The following is a 19,554-nucleotide window of genomic DNA, read 5'->3' as shown; positions in this document are numbered from 1 at the left end:
GAGACCAGCCTGGCCGACATGGTGAAACCCCGTCTCGACTAAACATACAAAAATTAGTCGGGCATGGTGGCATGTGCCTGTAATCCCAGCTACTCGGGAGGCTGAGGCAGAAGATACGCTTAAACTCGGGAGGTGGAGGTTGCAGTAAGCTGAGATCACTCCACTGCACTCCAGCCTGGGTGACAGAGCAAGACTCTGTCTCAATAAATAAATAAATAAATAAATAAATAAATAAAACCTATTAATAAAATAAAAAAAAATCTCCTGGTCAAAGATAGATTATTGTGTGTTACCAATGATACTAGAGTACAAAGACATTCATTAAAAGATTGAATTAGGGCCAGGCACAGTGGCTCATGCCTGTAATCCCAGCACTTTGGGAGGCTGAGGTGTGCGGATTACGAAGTCAGGAGATCGAGACCATCCTGGCTAACACGGTGAAACCCCATCTTTACTAAAATTACAAAAAATTAGCCGGGCGTGGTGGCGGGCGCCTGTGGTCCCAGCTACTCAGGAGGCTGAGGCAGGAGAATGGTGTGAACCCAGGAGGTGGAGCTTGCAGTGAGCTGAGATGGCGCCACTGCACTCCAGCCTGGGTGAGAGCGAGACTCCGTCTCAAAAAAAAAAAAAGAAAAAAAGATTGAATTAGGCAGGGCGCAGTGGCTCATGCCTGTAATCCCAGCACTTGGAGAGGCTGAAGAAGGCAGATACTTGAGGTCAGAAGTTCGAGACCAGACTGGTCAATATGATGAAACCCTGTATCTACTAAAATACAAAATTAGCTGGGCGTGGTGGTGGGTGCCTATAATCCCAGCTACTCGGGAGGCTGAGGCACAAGAATTCCTTGAACCCAGGAGGCAGAGGTTGTAGTGAGCCGAGATCACGCCACTGCACTCCAGCCTGGGCAATAGAGCAAGACTCAATCTCAAAAAATATATATAATTAAAATTAATTTTGAAATTTCTGAAATTAATTTTGCCACTTGAATATTATTTAACCAATTAAAACATCTCAGCTGAAGAAAATGACCAAAGATAAGGCCACATAGTCAACAGATACTCTAGGAAAAGGATGATACTACAGTCAGATCTACTCATTTAAAACATTTTTATGAGCAAACAAAGGCAGTTCTTCTCATTATGGTACCACTGAAGTACAAACTAAAGAAAAGGTTCTGATTAGAGTTAATTAAGCCAGAAGCAGATTAGGTTTTTGAGATAATTTCCCTAACTCCTCCACGGAGGATGGGCTGCTGTCAATTGAAGAATGCTTGGGGTGTAAACTTAAAAAAATTGGGCAGTTATGCAGGGGGAAAGAAACAGCCCTGGATAGCTAACATTCATTACCCATGCTAAAAGGGAAGGGAAAAGTAGGAGCAAGGAGAGTAATACTGATAGTGGTGAACTTAAGTAATTTAATACCAATAATACACATGTTTCATTTCAGCCAACTGTTTTTCTAATAATTTTTTCATCAGAATAAATGGCAAAAATTGATAACTTAATGGTTAGCTTCTGCCTTAATTGCTACCCTGTGCTAATTAACCAGAAAATGGGCCAATAGATTAACCAGAAAAACGGAGGATAAGTGAATTTAGATATTTGTTAGTATAGGTTCTCAATTATGGGAGAGTTGATATTGATACCATGACCTCAAAACTGAAAAGCATAAATATTATACTCATGCTCTGGGGTCAGAATGCCCAGCTAATGTCCTGCCTTCTTAATTACTTGCTAATTTTGGGACTATGGATAAGCTACTTAGCTTTTCTGTGCCTCAGGTTCCCCCTCTGTAAAATGAGGTTTGGATTGTTGTGAGGATTACATGAGCAATATCTATCCACGGCTTAGAAAAACGTCAAGAGTATAGTAAGCACTTCATAAATACCTGCAATTGTCATTTATAGCAAAATGAAGGAAATCAGGTTAGCCAATCCAAAGGAAAAAATGTTCTAATAGATAACAAATAAGAACAGTGGTTAGTGAAGTTTAAGGGATATTTTCACGACTCTCAATTTTTAAAATTTCCATTTATTTTTTCAAGACAGAGGCTCACTCTTGTTGCTCAGGCTGGAGTACAATGGTGCGATCGCGGCTCACTGCAACCTCCGCCTCGTGGGTTCAAGTGATTCTCCTACCTGGGCCTCCTGAGTAGCTAGGATTACAGGCATGCGCCACCACGCCAGGCTAATTTTGTATTTTTAGTACAGATTGGGTTTCTCCATGTTGGTCAGGCTGGTCTCCAACTCCTGACCTCAGGTGATCCGCCCGCCACAGCCTCCCAAAGTGCTGGGATTACAGGCTGAGCCATCGCGCCTGGCCTCATGACTGTTTTAAAGCAGTGGGTCCTAACAGACCCCAAAGAGGTGATTCCTCTTGTTTTACGAGGGAGAAATAAGCATAGCTACCACATTCCTCAAATTCTAGACATAACTACAGAGGAATGGTGGTTTTACATTTTGGTAGAGCATTAAGAGAACCCTTGGTCTTCTTTCACAACCTAGGTGTAAGTTATCAGAGATATACCTGTTTAGAAGAGACTTGGCAACTAGACTTACCTGTGGTTGAACCCAAAAGGCCTATCAACATAGAGAAATACGAGGCCAAGTGTGGTGGCTCATATCTATAATCTCAACACTTTGGGAAGCTGGGGTAGGAGGATTGCCTGATCCCAGGAGTTCAAGACCAGCCTGGGCAACACAGTGAGATCCCACCTCTAAAAAAAAAGAGTAGAAAAAATAGCTGGGTGTGGTGGTGCGCACCTGCAGTCCCAGCTACTGGAGAGGCTGAGGTGACAGGATCACTTTAGCCCGGGAGGTGAAGGCTGCAGTGAGCCATGATCGCTCCACTGCATTCCAGCTGGGCAACTGAGTGAGACTCTGTCACAAAACAAAACAAAAAACTATAGAGAAATACGCTATAAAAATGAAAGGGAGTGGTGGAGAAGACAGGCAAAGTCATTCTCTCCAGTTTCTCCCTCCTGGTTTGTTCCCATCTTAGAAAGAAAGAAGGGGGAGAGGACGAGGGAAGAAAAAAAAAAAAAAAGAGGAGGAAACAAGTGAAGAAAAGAGGAGACTTGGTAAACAACAGGAGGTAAAGGTAGCTCAGAGGAAGGTCTCAGAACATAGAGACCAGTTCTGTTTCCACTGGACCAAGGAGAAGTGGTTTTCAAACATTTCCGAAAACAGTTAAAACTGAAAAACAAAATCTAATTAATCTACATTAAAACTTTTTTTATCACCAACGCTTACACATTAAGAGTACCTCAGATAGGTTTTTGAGGTCCTATACTAATCCCTCTACTGTCCATTTTATAAAAAATAAAATTTAAGGCCGGGGGCAGTGCTCAAGCCTGTAATACCAGCCACTTTTGGGAGCCCGAGATGGGCGGATCACGAGGTCAGGAGATCGAGACCATCCTGGCGTTAACACGGGTGAAACTCCCCGTCTCTACTTAAAGCAATAACAAAAAACCTGAGCCGGGCGAGGTGGCGGCGCCTGTAGTCCGAGCCTACTCGGGAGGCTGGAGGCCAGACGGAGAATGGTCCGGTGAAACCCGGGAGGCGCGAGCTGTGCCCAGTGAGCGAGATCTGGCCAACTGCCCACCCAGCCTGGTGACAGAGAGCGAGACTCCGCTCTCAAAAAAAAAAAGAAATAAAATTTAAAAGCTAGGAAATATCATGAGAAAAGAGGCAGATGAGAAGCCAGGTACAAGGATACTAGTCCCAGTCTGGAGCAATGACAAATTGCCTGCCCTGGATTTGGAAGAATAGACAATGAATTCCACAGTGCCTTTTGAGTTTTTTGTCTTCTTTTCTAATAGTCCTGTCATAATTCTAACTCTGTTACAGGAAGAACTTGGAAGGTAAAGATGTTTAGAGCTTAAGCTTTAATACTATGCTTTTTATCCTGAAAGAGAAATAAGAATGAACTTCCTGAGCAAGAGAAATGCTCTCATCAAGTAGTAAACGGGGTATAAGTGTGACAAAGACACAGCAGAAAAGCAGCACACACCTCACATACCGCTATGACAATTCATACAGGTCAGCAAAATTCCAACCCATGGAGTCTTCTGCTCATTTATAGGACAAAACATCAGTGAAAATAGACTAGAACAAAATCAAGGGGTTTTCTGGACACCAACATGCAAAAGGGAAGGCTTCAATTCTATTAAGCAGCTCACATTCAAAGGCTAAACTACTTATAAACCACACTCCTAAGCTGTGGTTTGCCTAACACAAAAAGCATGCACAAATCCAAGTATCACCACCTTTCTATTTTAGAAGACAGAGCTCCTGTATTATCCAATTTATTTGTTTGGAGATACAGGTAGATTAAAAGCAAGAAACAATAATAATAATTTAAAAACACACACACAACCATGCCTATTTACCTTGAATGGGATAAGAATAATGTGCTGGGCTTGGCTGGCTTGTGGTTAACCCTGTAGTGCAGGTAAGAACACTGTGTTGACTTGGAGATGGAGTCTGAATTAAACCACTTTCAGGTTTCATACCTGGCCACAATGCACCTGAATCAGATAAATTGGACCAATTACAAACAATACACTGGGACTGAGGAGCATGGTTATGCTTTCAAATATCAGCCAGTAGGTTTAAAATCTAAATCTTAAAAATAAATTTGCTTGTAAGAGAAAATTATTGAATCTCCCACTTGTAATACACCACAAGCAAATAACACTTTCAAAGAATTAGGGGATAAGGGCAAAGAAACAAAAAGCTTGCCACAAATCCCAATATGTATATAAATTCATTTCAATGATTGGGGGAAACTGACCAGGCAGGATTCAGAAAAAAGAGTTATTCACACCCAACTGGAGTATCTGTTATAAAGACTGCCTGATGTCCATGTACAGTGATAAATAATTTATCCAAACTGTCAAGGTAGGAGACATTCCATATAAGTTTAAAATCCACTTACCCATTAAACAAGGACCAAATTTTTCTAAAATATATTAAATATTTCTCTGCCTTCTTAAGCTGGTTATTTTGTCCCTTTTGTTTCTTCTGATTAGGAAAGACATACCTGCTTATTTTGTAAATTAAAAGCATTACAGAAATACATAATTTAGAAAAAAATACAGTCATATATAACCCCATCATCCAGACTTAACCACTATTAACAGTTTGCAGAAGAGTCACCCAGATGATTTCTTCTTCCTTTTTTTTTTTTTTTTTTAAATAAGATAGGGTTTTGCTCTGTTGCCCAGGCTGGTCTTGAACTCCAGGCCTCACACGATCCTTTTGCCCCAGCCTCCTTTAGTGCTGGGATTATAGGCATGAGCCACTACACTCAGTACAGATTTCTTCTATGTATTCACTAATCTTCTTTTTTAACAAAAATGGGATTGTGGTTTTTTGTTGTTGTTGCTGTTGTTAAGAGACAGGGTCTTCCTCTGTCACCTAGGCTCAAACAATCCTCTTGCCTCAGCCACAGGAGTAGCTGAGACTATGGGCGTGTGCCAGCTTACTTGGCTAATTTTTTGTAGAGGTGGGTCTTGCCACGTTGCCCAGGCCAGTCTTGAACTCCTGGCCTCAAGCAATCCTCCACCTTGGCTTTTTAAAGTGTTGGGATTATAAGTGTGAGCCACACTGCCAGCCAACGACTGTTTTATACCCAGTATACATAATTTGCTTTTCCACATAATACCTCAAGATTCATCTTTCCAAGTCAGAACATATAAATCTATCTCATACTGACAAACATCATAGCTGTTCATTTTACTTTCTTTTATCATAATGCTCCTGAGTGACAATCTTTCTAAAATATATTTATATCCTTTCCTTCCTTCTTAGCAGGGAGGAAATAGCACACATACCTTGAGATTTTCTCAGTTACTGTTTCAAAAATAAAAACTCTGCTGTGCAATATATATTACAGAGATACCGCAGAGGCTATTGTGATGTGTAAAGACAATTGTTTAGTACTAAACAGAACTTAATTATAGTTCTGATTTTTAGGTTCTAATTTCACTGTTTTTTCTCTGTGGTCTGTCGCTTCTTGACTTCCTTGGCTATATCTGCCTTTTAATTTGCAATAAACTAGGCAACCATAAACAAAGCTTTGCATCTGCATGACAGCCCAAGGATATTCTTGATGAGCGAAACACTCTTAAGTGCATGGTTTTGGTGATAATTTTGGCCACACAAAAGCCTACTTTTTTTAAAAAAAAATCTTTTTTTTTTTTTTTTTTTTTTGAGATGGAGTTTCACTTTTTTTGCCCAGGCTAGACTGCAGTGGCATGATGATCTCAGCTTACTACAATCTCCTCCTCCCGGGTTCAAGCAACTCTCCTGCCTCAGCCTCCCTAGTATCTGGGATTACAGGTATGCACCACCATGCCCAGCTAATTTTGTATTTTTAGTAAACATGGGGTTTCACTATGTTGGTCAGGCTGGTCTCGAACTGCTGACCTCAGGTAATCCACTCACCTCGGCCTCCCAAAGTGTTGGGATTACAGGCATGAGCCACCACGCCAGGCCCAAAAAATCTTAATGCCTGGTTGTTCACTGTGTTCTGAATAGCTATGGTTACTGGGTTAGTATAGTTGAAGCTGATAATTAGGTCTAAGAAGGTTCACTAACCAAACACATTCCATGTATGACATCAGTACTAAGGTTAGCCATGACTTCAAACTCAACATTAACTCATATCATTTATTTGCTCCTACTCTGATAAACTAGGAGTGATTGAATTTATAGCCAATGAACAGATATATGCAATCAAAAATATAATACTTTGAAAATGAGAACCTCTGTTTCACCAGGGCACTGAGATACTTCAGTGCAACTCAGATTTGTCCAATTTATTGACAAGTACATTTAGGAATAGTAAAGAGAAATGTGAAAGTCTTAAAAAGACCAATAGTGGGATATGATAATCACTTTTTAAGTTTTTTGAGACAGGGTCTTGCTCTATTGCCCAGGCTATAGGACAGTGGTACAATCACAGCTCACTGCAGCCTCAACCTGCTGGGATCAAGGGATCCTCCTGCCTCAAACCCCTGAATAGCTGGGACCACACGCACACAACGCCTGGCTATTTTTTGTATTTTTGCAGAGACGAGATTTTGTCATATTGCCTAGGCTGGTTTCAAACTCCTGGCCTTAAATGATCCTCCTGACTTGACCTCCCAAAGTGCTGGGATTATAGGCATGAGTCACTGCGCCCGGCTTTGCCCCAAACTCTTAATGCATAAAAAGAAAATGTAATTTTTTTTCTCATCTATTAATCACATGAAATAACTTATTTTAAGAGACTGAGGAATACTGACATTGGTAGCATGAATTAGAAGCATTTGCCCTATCATAATTCATGATCATTTAAATATGTCCTGTCCAGATTAGCCATAATTAAGATTCTTGCTATGTTTGATTTTCAACAATAAAAATATTTGGGAATATCATTTTTTAAACATTTATGATGTAAAATGTGAGTATCAGTGATATGATTCCTGCTGGTTGTGTATCACACTTTTTGGTAAACAAATTGCTATTTCAATGTCACAATAACTTTCAGATTTATTGTCATCACTGTGATTTCTTTTTCCAAATAGGTTTTGACCCTAAGGGGTTAGATTTATAAACATATTTTTATACTATATGAAAATAATACCTTATTATTAACAATAGTATCAACTGAGAATGTTTTGATAGTCTCCCTCTTATAAGATCAAAAATTAGAACACAAATGTCCAAAATAAGTATGAGATAGCTAGTTGTGAATATCTTTGGCCAGAAACACAAAGTAGATGTTTAACATATAATTATTTTATGAAGAATAAAAGACAATATGGACAGTGCCTCCAGCATCACTGTAGACCTGGCTCTTCAGACATGCAAATCATCTTCCTCTAAAAGCACCCCTACCAGAATTCCAGATAATAGGCAGCATCATGACCCAGTGGTTTGACTCCACAGAACTACTGCTCATAGCAAACAAGGAAACCAAACCCTAATTACCTGACTCCCAGTCCACTGCTCTATGCCAACAACTACCAACTTTCTTAAGTACTTTTAAGTATCAAGAGCCTGCTGCAGAGAAACTGTCAGGTTAACAATGGGAAAGCAAGTCTGTCTCTGAGTGCTTTCCCGCTGCCCCCAGAGTGGGGTCTTATCACAAACTCTACCCAAGTTTCTCAGCACAAGTACTTCACTATTGATTACTCACTATCCAAACTAATCTCATCAGTTCAATTTATAGTAACGCATATAGTGATCTTTAGAGATTAGTCTGGTGAGGAACTAAAGTATACACCAATGCTAGAAAAAGCACATGAAAGGACATTTTGGCTTGCTGATTCAGTAGCTCATTTGGATAAGCTATTATAAATAGTAAGTAATTTAATGTAAGTACTTTTCCTGATTATAAACAAAGTATATGTATATATTTTTTGAAACATCTGTAGGAAAAACAGCCACTTTTTTTGCTTCCAATTACTCTTTAGGCACAATTTTTTTTCTTTTTTTTTTTAGAGGCAGGGTCTCACTATATTGTCCACACCAGAGTGCAGTGGCTATTCACAGGCATGATCCCACCACTGATCAGCACTGGAGTTTTAACCTGCTGCTTCTAACCTGGGCCAGTTCACCCTTCCTTAGGCAACCTGGCGGTCCCCCACTCCCAGGAGGTCACCACACTGGTGCTGAACTTAGTGCAGATACCCAATCAGCATAGTGTACTGTAGCCCAGAACTGCTGGGCTCAAGCGATCCTCCTACCTCAGTCTCCCAAGTAGCTGGAACTATAGGCATGCACTACCATACCTGGGTATGCACATATTTTTTAAAATACTAAACTGGTATTACAACATTGTGTTTTTGTTATTATATACTGCTTTTTTCAATTAATAATATACTGTTTTCTCAAGACCCTAAATATTTTTTAAGAATATGATTTATAATGGCTATGCAGTAGTCATATACAATTTAACACATACCTTAATATTCAATTTTTAGGTTTTCAATTTTTTCACATTATAAATAATGCTTCAATGAATATGTTGGTCAGCACATTTTTGTGGGTATCTCTAACTAGTTCCATAGGATACATTCCCAGAAGTGAAATTACTGAGGGAAATGAACATCCTTAAGGCTCTTAATGCATATCACCCACTCCTCCAACTCACATTAAAGTTCTTTTAAAAGAAATCAGAACAGTTGGCACCTAAAGGCATATTTTTTGAATCCCACTAACATTAAACAAGTACCCTTTTCCTTACACATACTCCTTCAGATTCCTAGAAGTTAAACTTCTAATCTCCTTTCTGCCACCCCACCCCATTTGTATACAGCTCTGGAAAGAATATGATCAGTATTTCTTTACTTTAAAAGATTACTCATCATATAGTCTTCTTAGATTTCTTCTAATCTTTTCTCCTTTCTTCAAGAGGAGGAAGCTTTTTAATTTCAAACTCAACTCTGAGACCATCTTTTTGATACAGACCTAAAGTTATGAGCATTTCTGGAATGAAACAAACCGGGGTTCAATTATAATCCCAGGCATTTACTAATTGTATCAACTTTGGGCACATGATTTAACTCTCAGTTTCTCCCCTATAAAAAGGGATAAAGCTAGCACTTACAAATCTTAGGACGGTTCTGAGGATTAAATGAGACAATACTATAAAGTGTGAAATACTTATTCTTAGCACACAGCTTGTTATAGTAAATAATAGAGATAAGGTAATATTATTATAATGAATTTTTCTGAAGTCCTATTTGCATCTGAAATAAAACAAATTAGCTAATATGAAAACAGGCAGCACTAAGATGACACGACGTACCAAAATCTTAATTTCGAAAAAAAGAAATCAAGTGTTTTCTCCTACTTAATTTAACACATTACCAAGAAAAGCCACATGATAAAACACAATAAAACATCTTTTCAAAATCCAGTCACTTTTAAAAGTTTTACAAACCTCTCTTATAATTTCTCTGGTAAATTGTGAGAATATGCGATCTCTATCATTCACATTACCCCAACCAAAATCTCTCTCCAGTAAGTCTCATACATTACTTAAAGTCAAATTTAAGCTAATGATTATCTCTCTCTGAATTACTGATAGAAGAAATTATGAAACACAAGTCTTCCTTGCCGTCAAATATTAAACAAAACCAGATTATTAAAGGAGCCTGTTATTAACAATATTACCAACATACAATATAAACATGTATCCTTCAAGGTTTTAACAGAGATCTATTTACTTTACAGAATTTTTTTCTTTTTTAATGTATTATTATTATTATCATTACTATTATTATTTTTTTTGAGACAGTCTTGCTCTGTCACCCAGGCTGGAGTGCAGTGGCGCCATCTCGGCTCACCACAACCTCTGTCTCCCAGGTTCGAGTGATTCTCATGCCTCAGCCTCCTGAGTAGCTGGAATTACGGGTGCCTACCACCATGCCTGGCTAATTTTTTAAATATTTTTAATAGAGACAGGGTTTCACCATGTTGGCCAGGCTAGTCTTGAACTCCTGGTCTCAAGTGACCTGTCCAAAGCGGGCTGGGCATGGTGGCTCAGGCCTGTAATCCCAGCATTTTGGCAGGCCGAGCTGGGGAGATCACTTGAGGCCAGGAGTTCGAGATCAGTTGGCCAACATGGTGAAACCTTGTCTCTACTAAAATACAAAAATTAGGCAGGCTTGGTGGTGCACAGAGCAAGACTCTGTCTCGAAATAATAATAATTTAAGGGAAATACAGTGATCATTTAAAAAATTAATTATATCTAGGATCCATATGCACACAGAATTATCTTAGGTATTCCATAAATCATGCTCAGAGATATAATAGGAGTTGTATTTAATATTGAACAGCAGGAATGATCAACTGTTGTAAACAGCTTGGGCTTGCTAGTAATTCAAATCAAAACAGAAGATTTAAAAAACTATGTGAAAATAATTATAACTGCTAGCCTATTATTAGTCAACTGTTGAAAAATCAGCTTTAAATAACCAAAAAGAAATCAACACAAACATATTCACAGAAGGGTCTCCTTTCAAAAGGTCCATTCAGTGTTGGCTGGTTAATCATATCATAAATACAAGATCTGAGTATGCTGGCTGGTACTAACAGGCATGGAAATATGGATGTACAAATGAGGAAACAAGAGAATTTGTTTTCCATCTCACATGAAGTTATCAACCCCACTATTATTAAACATAACTCCCAATTCTTGTTTCTAGCAGTTACCAGGAGCCAAAGAATTCTAACAAGCCTAAAAGTAAGAAGGCTGACAATATCATAAAAGAGTAGCCAAGCGGCTCAGGAGAAACAGGAATGTGGAAACTAGAAGCAGGTACATTAATACATCCAGAATCTGTGTGGTGATCTGTCTGGAAAACTTTTCTAATTCATAGCTTGATTAAATAAAGTCTACAGAAATATAATTTTGTTACATATTACATATTTTTAAATAATACAGTACTCTTTTAATTTTCTGACACCCATTTCAGGAAAGCAGGGAAGGAACAATGAAGCACACTGCATTTACACACACAGAAAAATAAGCACAGGTATTAAGCACCCAAAGAACCTTAAAGGGACGTCTGATAAATCATTTTAATTTATAGTTCATGTCCAAGACACCTAAAACCAATGAAAATAACTCCCTAGGCATATAAGGTTATAAGAAAATTGGGGATTTCTGGCATTCTAAAATGACTTTTCGGTTCAACAGAACAATATCTGATCAGTTTTAGGTGGGGTTAGCGGAGAAAGGAGAGGGAGAAATTGGCCAAAAAAAAAAAAAAAAAAACACACACACAAAAACAAACAAACAAACAAAAAACCCCACAGAGCAAACTATGATACATATTCAGACTACCTGGTTTTAGCAAGAAATTGGCCACCTCGAAATATATTTATTATGCTTTCCTAATGATAGTACCATATTATATTGTATATAAAGTAAGTTAAATCAATAGCAAATCCTCAAAGAATTTACCAAACACTTAAAGATTCCAAGCTTCAGGGTCAAGACTTAGAACATACAAAATAGCTAAATGAGTACTAAAAAACTACGATTTTTTTATTACATACATCAAACATACTGTTGCAAAGTTGCATACCCAACCACATATGTAACTAAGTGCTCTGTAAAGAATGATGCATGGCTGATCAAAGTTTCTGGGGAATAAAATCAACATTCTTAGAAATTGTTTACAATAGAGTGCCTTACCAAAAGGAGGTAGTCCATACGTTTGGGTTGCCTGAGGGTAGACAGCATAGGGTTGAGTCTGCTGTAGTGTCTGGTATTGAGTCTGCCCAGGGTAAGCAGTTTCCGAAACAGGAACTGAGAGAATATGTGCATAAGGTCTAGAAAATTTCAAGAAAACAAAAACTTTTGTGTGATTTACTTTAGTAATGAAAAATAGGTAAAATAGCTACCACCACTAATGGCAAAGAATCTGCAACAAGGAGACTAATCTTCCACATAAAATGGCTCTTTTTAAAAATTTTTTATTTTTGAGACAGTCTTGCTCTGTTGCCCAGGCTGGAGTGCAGTGGCATGATCTCGGCTAATTGTAGCCTCCGCCTCCCCAGTTCAAGCAATTCTTCTGTCTCAGCCTCCCAAGTACCTGGGATTGATTACAGGCACTTACCGCCACATCTGGATAATTTTTGTATTTTTAGTAGAGATGGGGTTTCATCCTTATAGGCCAGGCTGGTCTCGAACTCTTGACCTCAAGTGATCCACCCGCCTCAGCCTCCCAAGGTGCTGGGATTACAGGGGTGAGCCACTGTGCCCGGCCTAAAATGGCTCTTATGATCAGAAAGTAGAAGCCTTTCCTCCTTTCCAGGTTCTACTATCATCAACCCAAGGAATAATTTTATGAAAAATTTAAGTTTCAAACATCCCTCCAAGTTCCAATTATCCTACAAATATTTCTAGTGTGCTACAATCATGGCCCTATGTGAGACACAAGGATGGATTAAACTTGTTCATGCCATTAGCCTACATCTAGAATAAAATCCTAATATAATAGAAAACTAGATAGAACAAGATTGGCAATTGGTTCTCATTCTCCACTCTGCCCCTTGAACCAAACTAAAGTTCTGAGAGGGAAAGTAAGACTGGAAAAGAGGGTGAGGCTGGTGGAGAAAAGGCAAGCAAACACACCAAAAAAACGGAAGTAGAGATGGGTTCCAATATCCTTAAATCAAGCCTACAAAACAGAACCCAGGTAAGTAACAAAGTCTGGGAAGTTCCAGACAGGACTCAATCTCCTCAATGATATTTAAGTCAGGGCATACTGCCACAAGTTGGTGCCACCATATCAGCAATAGCTAGAGATTTCAGCAGTGAAACTCCTGGGACTTTACAGTAGCTAGCAGATATAACCATTTCATCCATGATATTGCACTGATACCAATTATTTCATGTGGTGAGTTACACTGTATATATAACATAAAAAAGAAAATGCTATTTGTACCATGTAAGCATAATAAAATATGGCGGGGTGGCAGGGGTGTTTTAAAGGGGAAACATTTTTTTCACCTTTGGAGGAAGAGGAAAATGAAGAAAGGCCATAAAGAATAGCTGAGTAGATAAGAGGTATAGAATTGGGAGAGAAAGGGTGTTCTAGGGTAAGAAAAAAGTCCTGCCAGGGAACAGAGGAAGGAAAGCAAGGGCTTCAGCCTGCAAAGAGCATAGATAACTGAGGGAAGTATATTAAGAGAAGTAGTGAGAGAAAGGAAGCAAAGACCTTGAATGCTAGGCTAAAAGGCAAATCTGAAACTGAGAGCCACTGAAATTATTGAGCAAAGAGTGACAAGATCAGAGCTGTTCTTTAATAAAGATTATTTTGACAATGCTTTGTAAAATTGTTTAGAAAGGGAGGAGAAACTGGTAATGGAGATCCAGCTAAAAAAATAGTTCAGATAAGTAATAAAGAGGTCTGAATTAAGATAGATGGTATAGCTAATAAGGTATTCTGAATATAGCAGGTATGCAAATACTTTCTGAATGAATAAATGAATTTGGAATCTGCAACATATCCACTCTTAGATTCTTTAGAATCAGTAGATTCTAAAAAACTGAATTTAAAAATGTCTATTCTTCTTAGCCAGATCTGATTCCAGGAAATAGCTCAGGTTAGAGTTGTTACTCAGGTCTCATGGGAATGATTTAAATCTTAGTGACCTTAAATGGATTAATCTCCAGATATGGTAAAGACCATAACGTCCTTTTTCATGCAGAGTCTTTGTAGCCCAAAGCTCAAATGTGTTTTCACATTTAGTATCTAATTTCTTCATAATAATCTCAGAGAATAGGTTCAGTCATTTCACAGGAGAAAGTCACATGAAAATGATTAGCCCAAGCACACCATTAGTGTTAATACCAGATTAAAATTAGAAGAACTCATTGGGTTGACTTTTATTTTTTAACTAATGCAAAATTCAAAAGGTAAAAATGGATATAACCAGGGAAAAGAAAGACAGTTCCTTTTTGTAACAGCCCCATAAAGTATCTCTTGCTTTTTTGTTACCAGTTTCGTTATGTATCCAGCAGCTGTAAGCACGTAAGAATATATCCTGGCTTAATAAATGCACTTGTATATGTCTTTGTATGCATAGGTCCACTCTTTATTATGCACAATAGGTAGCTTGGTATACACACTGTTCTGCACCTACCCACCTTGGAGATGAGTAACTTGGCTGATATTAATGCTGATATTACCCCATGAAGGCCCAAAACATAACCTCTTAGTGACTTTCCCACCAAACCTAACTTCAAGCCCAGTTCTACTCTGAGGACATTCCTCAATCAAGAAACTGAACACAGGCCAGGCGTGGTGGCTCATGCCTGTAATCCCAGCACTTTGGTAGGTAGGCAGATCACCTGAGATCAGCCGTTTGAAAACAGCCTGGCCAACATGGTGAAACCCCATCTCTACTAAAAAATACAAAAATTAGCTGGGCATGGTGGCATGCTGATAGTTCCAGCTATTCAGGAGGCTGAGGCAGGAGAATCACTTGAACCCGGGAGGTGGAGGTTGCAGTAAGCCAAGATGGTGCCACTGCACTCCAGCCTGGATGACAAAGCCAGACTCTGTCTTCAAAAAAAGAAAAAAAAAAAAAAAAAAAAAAAACTGAACACAGATTGGACTGGGAAATCCAGTCTTGTTTTTATTAATCTGTATGTCATATGTCAAGGTACAGGACAGAGAGAATGACCAGAGGTCAATCAATGATATGGTTAATCACTAACACTATTTTGCATGTTCAGTGCCTACTCATTTTAGAGTAAGCTTCTGTGTAAAATGATCCATTACAGGCAACTATCTACTTTTTAAAAGGATACTACATAGACTATATTTAGAGGGAATTAAAATTGGAATGATGATAGAATAAGAGATATAAAATAATTTAAATATCTATTATTTTAGAGGAAAAATAATATTAAATTTTGCAATGAATCTACAGAAAAAGCAAATGCATTTTGGAAACAATTATTCAACTTACTTTGCAGAATACATCTGTGAGGTATAATCATTGGATGAGCGAGGGATGTAATCGGTGCATGTCATAACTGAAAGAAAGATAGTATCACCAGGTTAAAAAGTTAGAACATTTCGAAAATGGAATGGGAAAACTGCACATCTCACTGTATAGTCTTTCAAACTAATTAATAGAATACAGCTTGGACACCAGATAGAAAGACTATGTGGTAGAAAATAACTCACTTTTTTGTTTATACACCTGTTATAGACTTCCAGAGGCAGTAAAAAAAGAAGGGTGGGGTATGGAAAAGAGCTGAAGGTTGGTAGAGATCTCTACCTTTACCCATTACTGATCTAAAATAATAGATGAAGCAACCTCCTAAGCTCTCAGCTATGCTGATAGGCAAACTTAAAAAGCAAGCTCTGTGTCTAGAAAACCACATTATTCTACTTCAGCTTGTTCTTTGAGTGCTTACTATATTGAGTAAAAGCCTTAAGAATGACTTTCAGGAAAAGATTTAGGGGAAGCATCCAATCTTATTTTAAAACCACTGCTACTGCTATGCATAATCAACAGCAGAGTAGATGCAAGTATATTTCTATACTACTATTTTTTCTGTTTTGTAGTGAAGGCTTTGATTTTGGCAAACCAGAGACAGATGTGAGGAACTGCTGTGATGCTCTGACAGACTCTCACAGACTTTTTCAGCTATTGTCCTCTTGACCCCCATGACTTCATCTGGAATAGCTGCTATGAAGGCTTGACTCTCATGATTACTACTTCTGGTATGAACACTGTAAATATCTGATTAAAAACAAACCAATTAACTTTATGTCTAATTAGGTTCCCTGGACGAGCGCCTGATCCAAAAAGAGAACCCTGGTCAAAAGCAGATGAGGGGCCAATTCAAGTGCTCAAGAGTAAGACAAATCAACACCTGTGAGTTTATTACAGAAGAGCTTGTCCAATGCTATTGTTTGAGGTATTTAAAAATAATTATTGGAGATCACATTAATCTCTAATCACTTTGACAAAAATGAAGGAAATGTCAATTAGATCTAAAGTTCTGACAATCCATTGCAAAGAATGTAAGGTAAGTTTATTTGAATTCTACACAATGGTTCTTCCTCAGTTGACACATACATTAAAAAACCCAAATCCTTATCTTCCTCCCATTTAATTTAATTCTGGAAGGGATCAACAACATCCTAGGAGACTGAGGTCAATTTTCACTTCTCTAGAGAATGAATGAGCCTTGATCTTGGCAGTACTTGGGAACCACAAAACAATTATAAAGAGTCAAGGTATAATATCCTATTATACTATAGGAGAATCAAATAAGTAATATGCTGGCTTGGACTAGAATAGCAACAGTGGGGATGAGGCAAAGACTTCGAAATATATTCTGAAGGTAAAACGAACAGGACATTCTGATGGATTTGATGTAGAGAATGAGGAAAATGGAGAATACAAGATGATTCCTAGGTTTTTAGTTTGAGCAACTAGAGGGAGAGTGATATCACTTCCTAAGATGTGCAAGTTTGGGAGAAGAGTGTATGTCATAGGGGCTAAAGGAATTGAAAGTTCTTTTTTTGAACATCTTAGGTATGATTTTCCTTCCAGTAAAGATGTCAAACAGGCAGTTTGATACACAAATGAAATCACGGAAGAAGTCAGACTGGATATCAATATGGAATTCATTAACCATGTATAAGATATTTAAAGTAATGTAATGGGAGAATCCAGAAAGAGGAAAGATGGTAGCCTAGAACTAAGGCCTGAGGCCCACCAAAGAAGGCTGAGGCCCATCAAAGGAGAAAGGTGGGAGGAAAAGTAAAGAGAGGGAGAATGTGAGGAGAAATGTATTCTAGATTTTGCAACATGAAAACAACTAATGGCCTTGACGACAGCAGTTTCATTGGAAGAGTGATGACAGAAGCTAAATTTGAGAAGCTGGAAAAGTGAATAGGAGGTGAAAAAGCAAGTGAGGGCAACTCTTTCAGAAATGCTGATATGTCACTTACGTGTCCATAACTAGTAGGAGATGTGGAGCCAAGGGTGGGGTGCAGGGGGAGCAGTGTTTATGTTTTAAAATGGTAAGATGTTTCTTTACTGACAGGAAGGATAAAAAGAGAAGACCGTGATGACACACAAGTGGTGGCAGGAAAACTACAGTACCCAAGTCCTTGGGTAAGGTAAAAATAGATAGTATATGGAACACAAATAAAAGGCTCTACATCTGACAGGTGCAAGTATACTGCTTACATCCTGACAAGAAGGAAACGGCTGGGTGTGGTGGCTCATGCCTGTAATCCCAGCACTTTGGGAGGCTGAGGCTGGCAGATCACTTGAGGTCAGGAGTTTGAGACAAGCCTGGCCAACATGGTGAAACCCTGTCTCTACTAAAAATACAAAAATTAGCCGGGCGTGATAGCACGTGCCAGTAATTCCAGCTACTCGGAAGGCTGAGTCAGGAGAATAGCTTGAACCTGGGAAGCAGAGGTTGCAGTGAGCCGAGATCTCACCATTGCATTCCAGCCTTGGTGACAAGAGCGAAACTCCATCTCAAAAATATACAAACAAACAAATAACAACAACAACAACAAAATACAAAAAGTAGCTGGGCATGGTGGCATGCACCTGTAATCCCAGCTACTTGGGAGGCTGAGACAGGAGAATCACTCGAACCCGGGAGGCGGAGGTTCTAGTGAGTCGAGATTGTGCCACTGCACTCCAACCTGGGCAACAAAGCAAGACTCCATCTCAAAAAACATAAAAAAAATAAAATAAAGAACAGAATGAATAGGACAACAGTCTAAAGTAAAAACACAAAGGTAGGGGAAGGTATAGATGTAGCCTTCAAATGAACCAAAGTTTTTATTTATTTTATTTTATTTTTTGTAGTGAGGAGGTCTCACTTTGTTGCCCAGGCTGATCTCAAACTCCTAGCCTCAGGTGATCCTCCTGCCTCAGACTCCCAAAGTGTTGGGATTACAGACAAGAGCCACCATGCCCAGCTGAACCAAAGTATTTGAAGGAAAAAAGGAAATTATTTAGAAGGAGCAAGAATATTCAACTTACTTCCTGACCCGGAAGTAAGTAAAGTATAAGATTTTAGGGAACAGGTCTTTTTCTTGGGGATGAGTGGGATATTCAAGAAATTAGAGGAGACGTTTTATTGATTAGAGTGGTTTTCCACAATATGGAGTTTTCCATATGGACCAGAATCACCTGGCTAACCTGTCAAAACTGCAGATTCCCTATCCACATCAGATCTACTGAATGATAATCTTCGGAGGTGAAACTAGAATTCTACATTACAAACAAGTATTCCAGGTGATTCTTATGTAGACTAAAAGTCTGAGAACCACCAGAACAGAATCACCTTTGAGGAAATACTATATAGAACTCAAGATACACCTTTTAAAAAAAGTTACACCTTTTTAAAAAATGTACATGGGAAGTATATATGGTTAAGTATAATTGTCTCTGATTTTCTGTAAGACATTATTACATTTAGAACACCCAATCTCAAAACGAAAATAAAATCACGGAGCGTGACTCCTTGGGTAAATGGATTCCATGTGATCTTTTCTCAGTTGCTCTGTCAATAAAGCTTCTTAAAGGAGGGCTCAAGGATAAATACCCACAAAAACAAGGATGGGAGAGCCTTCTGGATATTTTGGGACAAACAAGGCAATTATGAAAAACCAATTCTATAAGAAAAGCATTACTAGTTATAGGAATATCTGTTCAATCATGCACAGAATACAGTACTTACTTTCCTCTGATATGGGAAGGTTTGAAGTAAGGCTTGATGTTTCAGGCTTCTGATCACTGACATCTGGATTGCTTACTTGACTGGGAGAACCAAAACGAACACATTAGCCCCTGATTGATTTGCTGCATTGCTAAAAGTGATGAGATCAAACCTACTTCCTCCTAGGCTATACAAGTAAAAGGCAAAGTAAATCTTCATGATATCCTTATTGTTGATTTTTAACAACTTGAAGAGAGTTCGGGCCAGGGCTAGTACACTCAGCATTCTACAGTTCTTTCTTTTTTTTTTTTTTGAGATGGAGTCTCA

At 38.6% G+C, this 19,554-nt stretch overlaps 1 protein-coding gene across 1 annotated transcript in view; it reads right to left on the bottom strand.

Annotated features, from left to right (window-relative positions):
* EYA3 (EYA transcriptional coactivator and phosphatase 3) overlaps window positions 1-19,554 on the bottom strand; it is a 130,432-nt gene that overhangs the window by 57,198 nt on the left and 53,680 nt on the right. Inside the window, exons 4-7 of the mRNA XM_017856334.1 lie at window positions 19,249-19,328; window positions 15,489-15,555; window positions 12,202-12,338; window positions 4,393-4,530 (exon numbers count right to left, since the gene is read on the bottom strand). Of these exons, the coding sequence (XP_017711823.1) occupies window positions 4,393-4,530; window positions 12,202-12,338; window positions 15,489-15,555; window positions 19,249-19,328 (422 nt within the window). The remainder of the gene's footprint in view (window positions 1-4,392; window positions 4,531-12,201; window positions 12,339-15,488; window positions 15,556-19,248; window positions 19,329-19,554) is intronic.

This window comes from Rhinopithecus bieti, unplaced genomic scaffold, assembly GCF_001698545.2.
Source record: "Rhinopithecus bieti isolate Rb0 unplaced genomic scaffold, ASM169854v2 scaffold_41082, whole genome shotgun sequence".
Taxonomy (NCBI): Eukaryota; Metazoa; Chordata; class Mammalia; order Primates; family Cercopithecidae; genus Rhinopithecus; species Rhinopithecus bieti.
The sequence above is the reverse complement of the archived record's forward strand: the minus strand, read 5'-3'. Positions and strand labels throughout refer to the sequence as shown.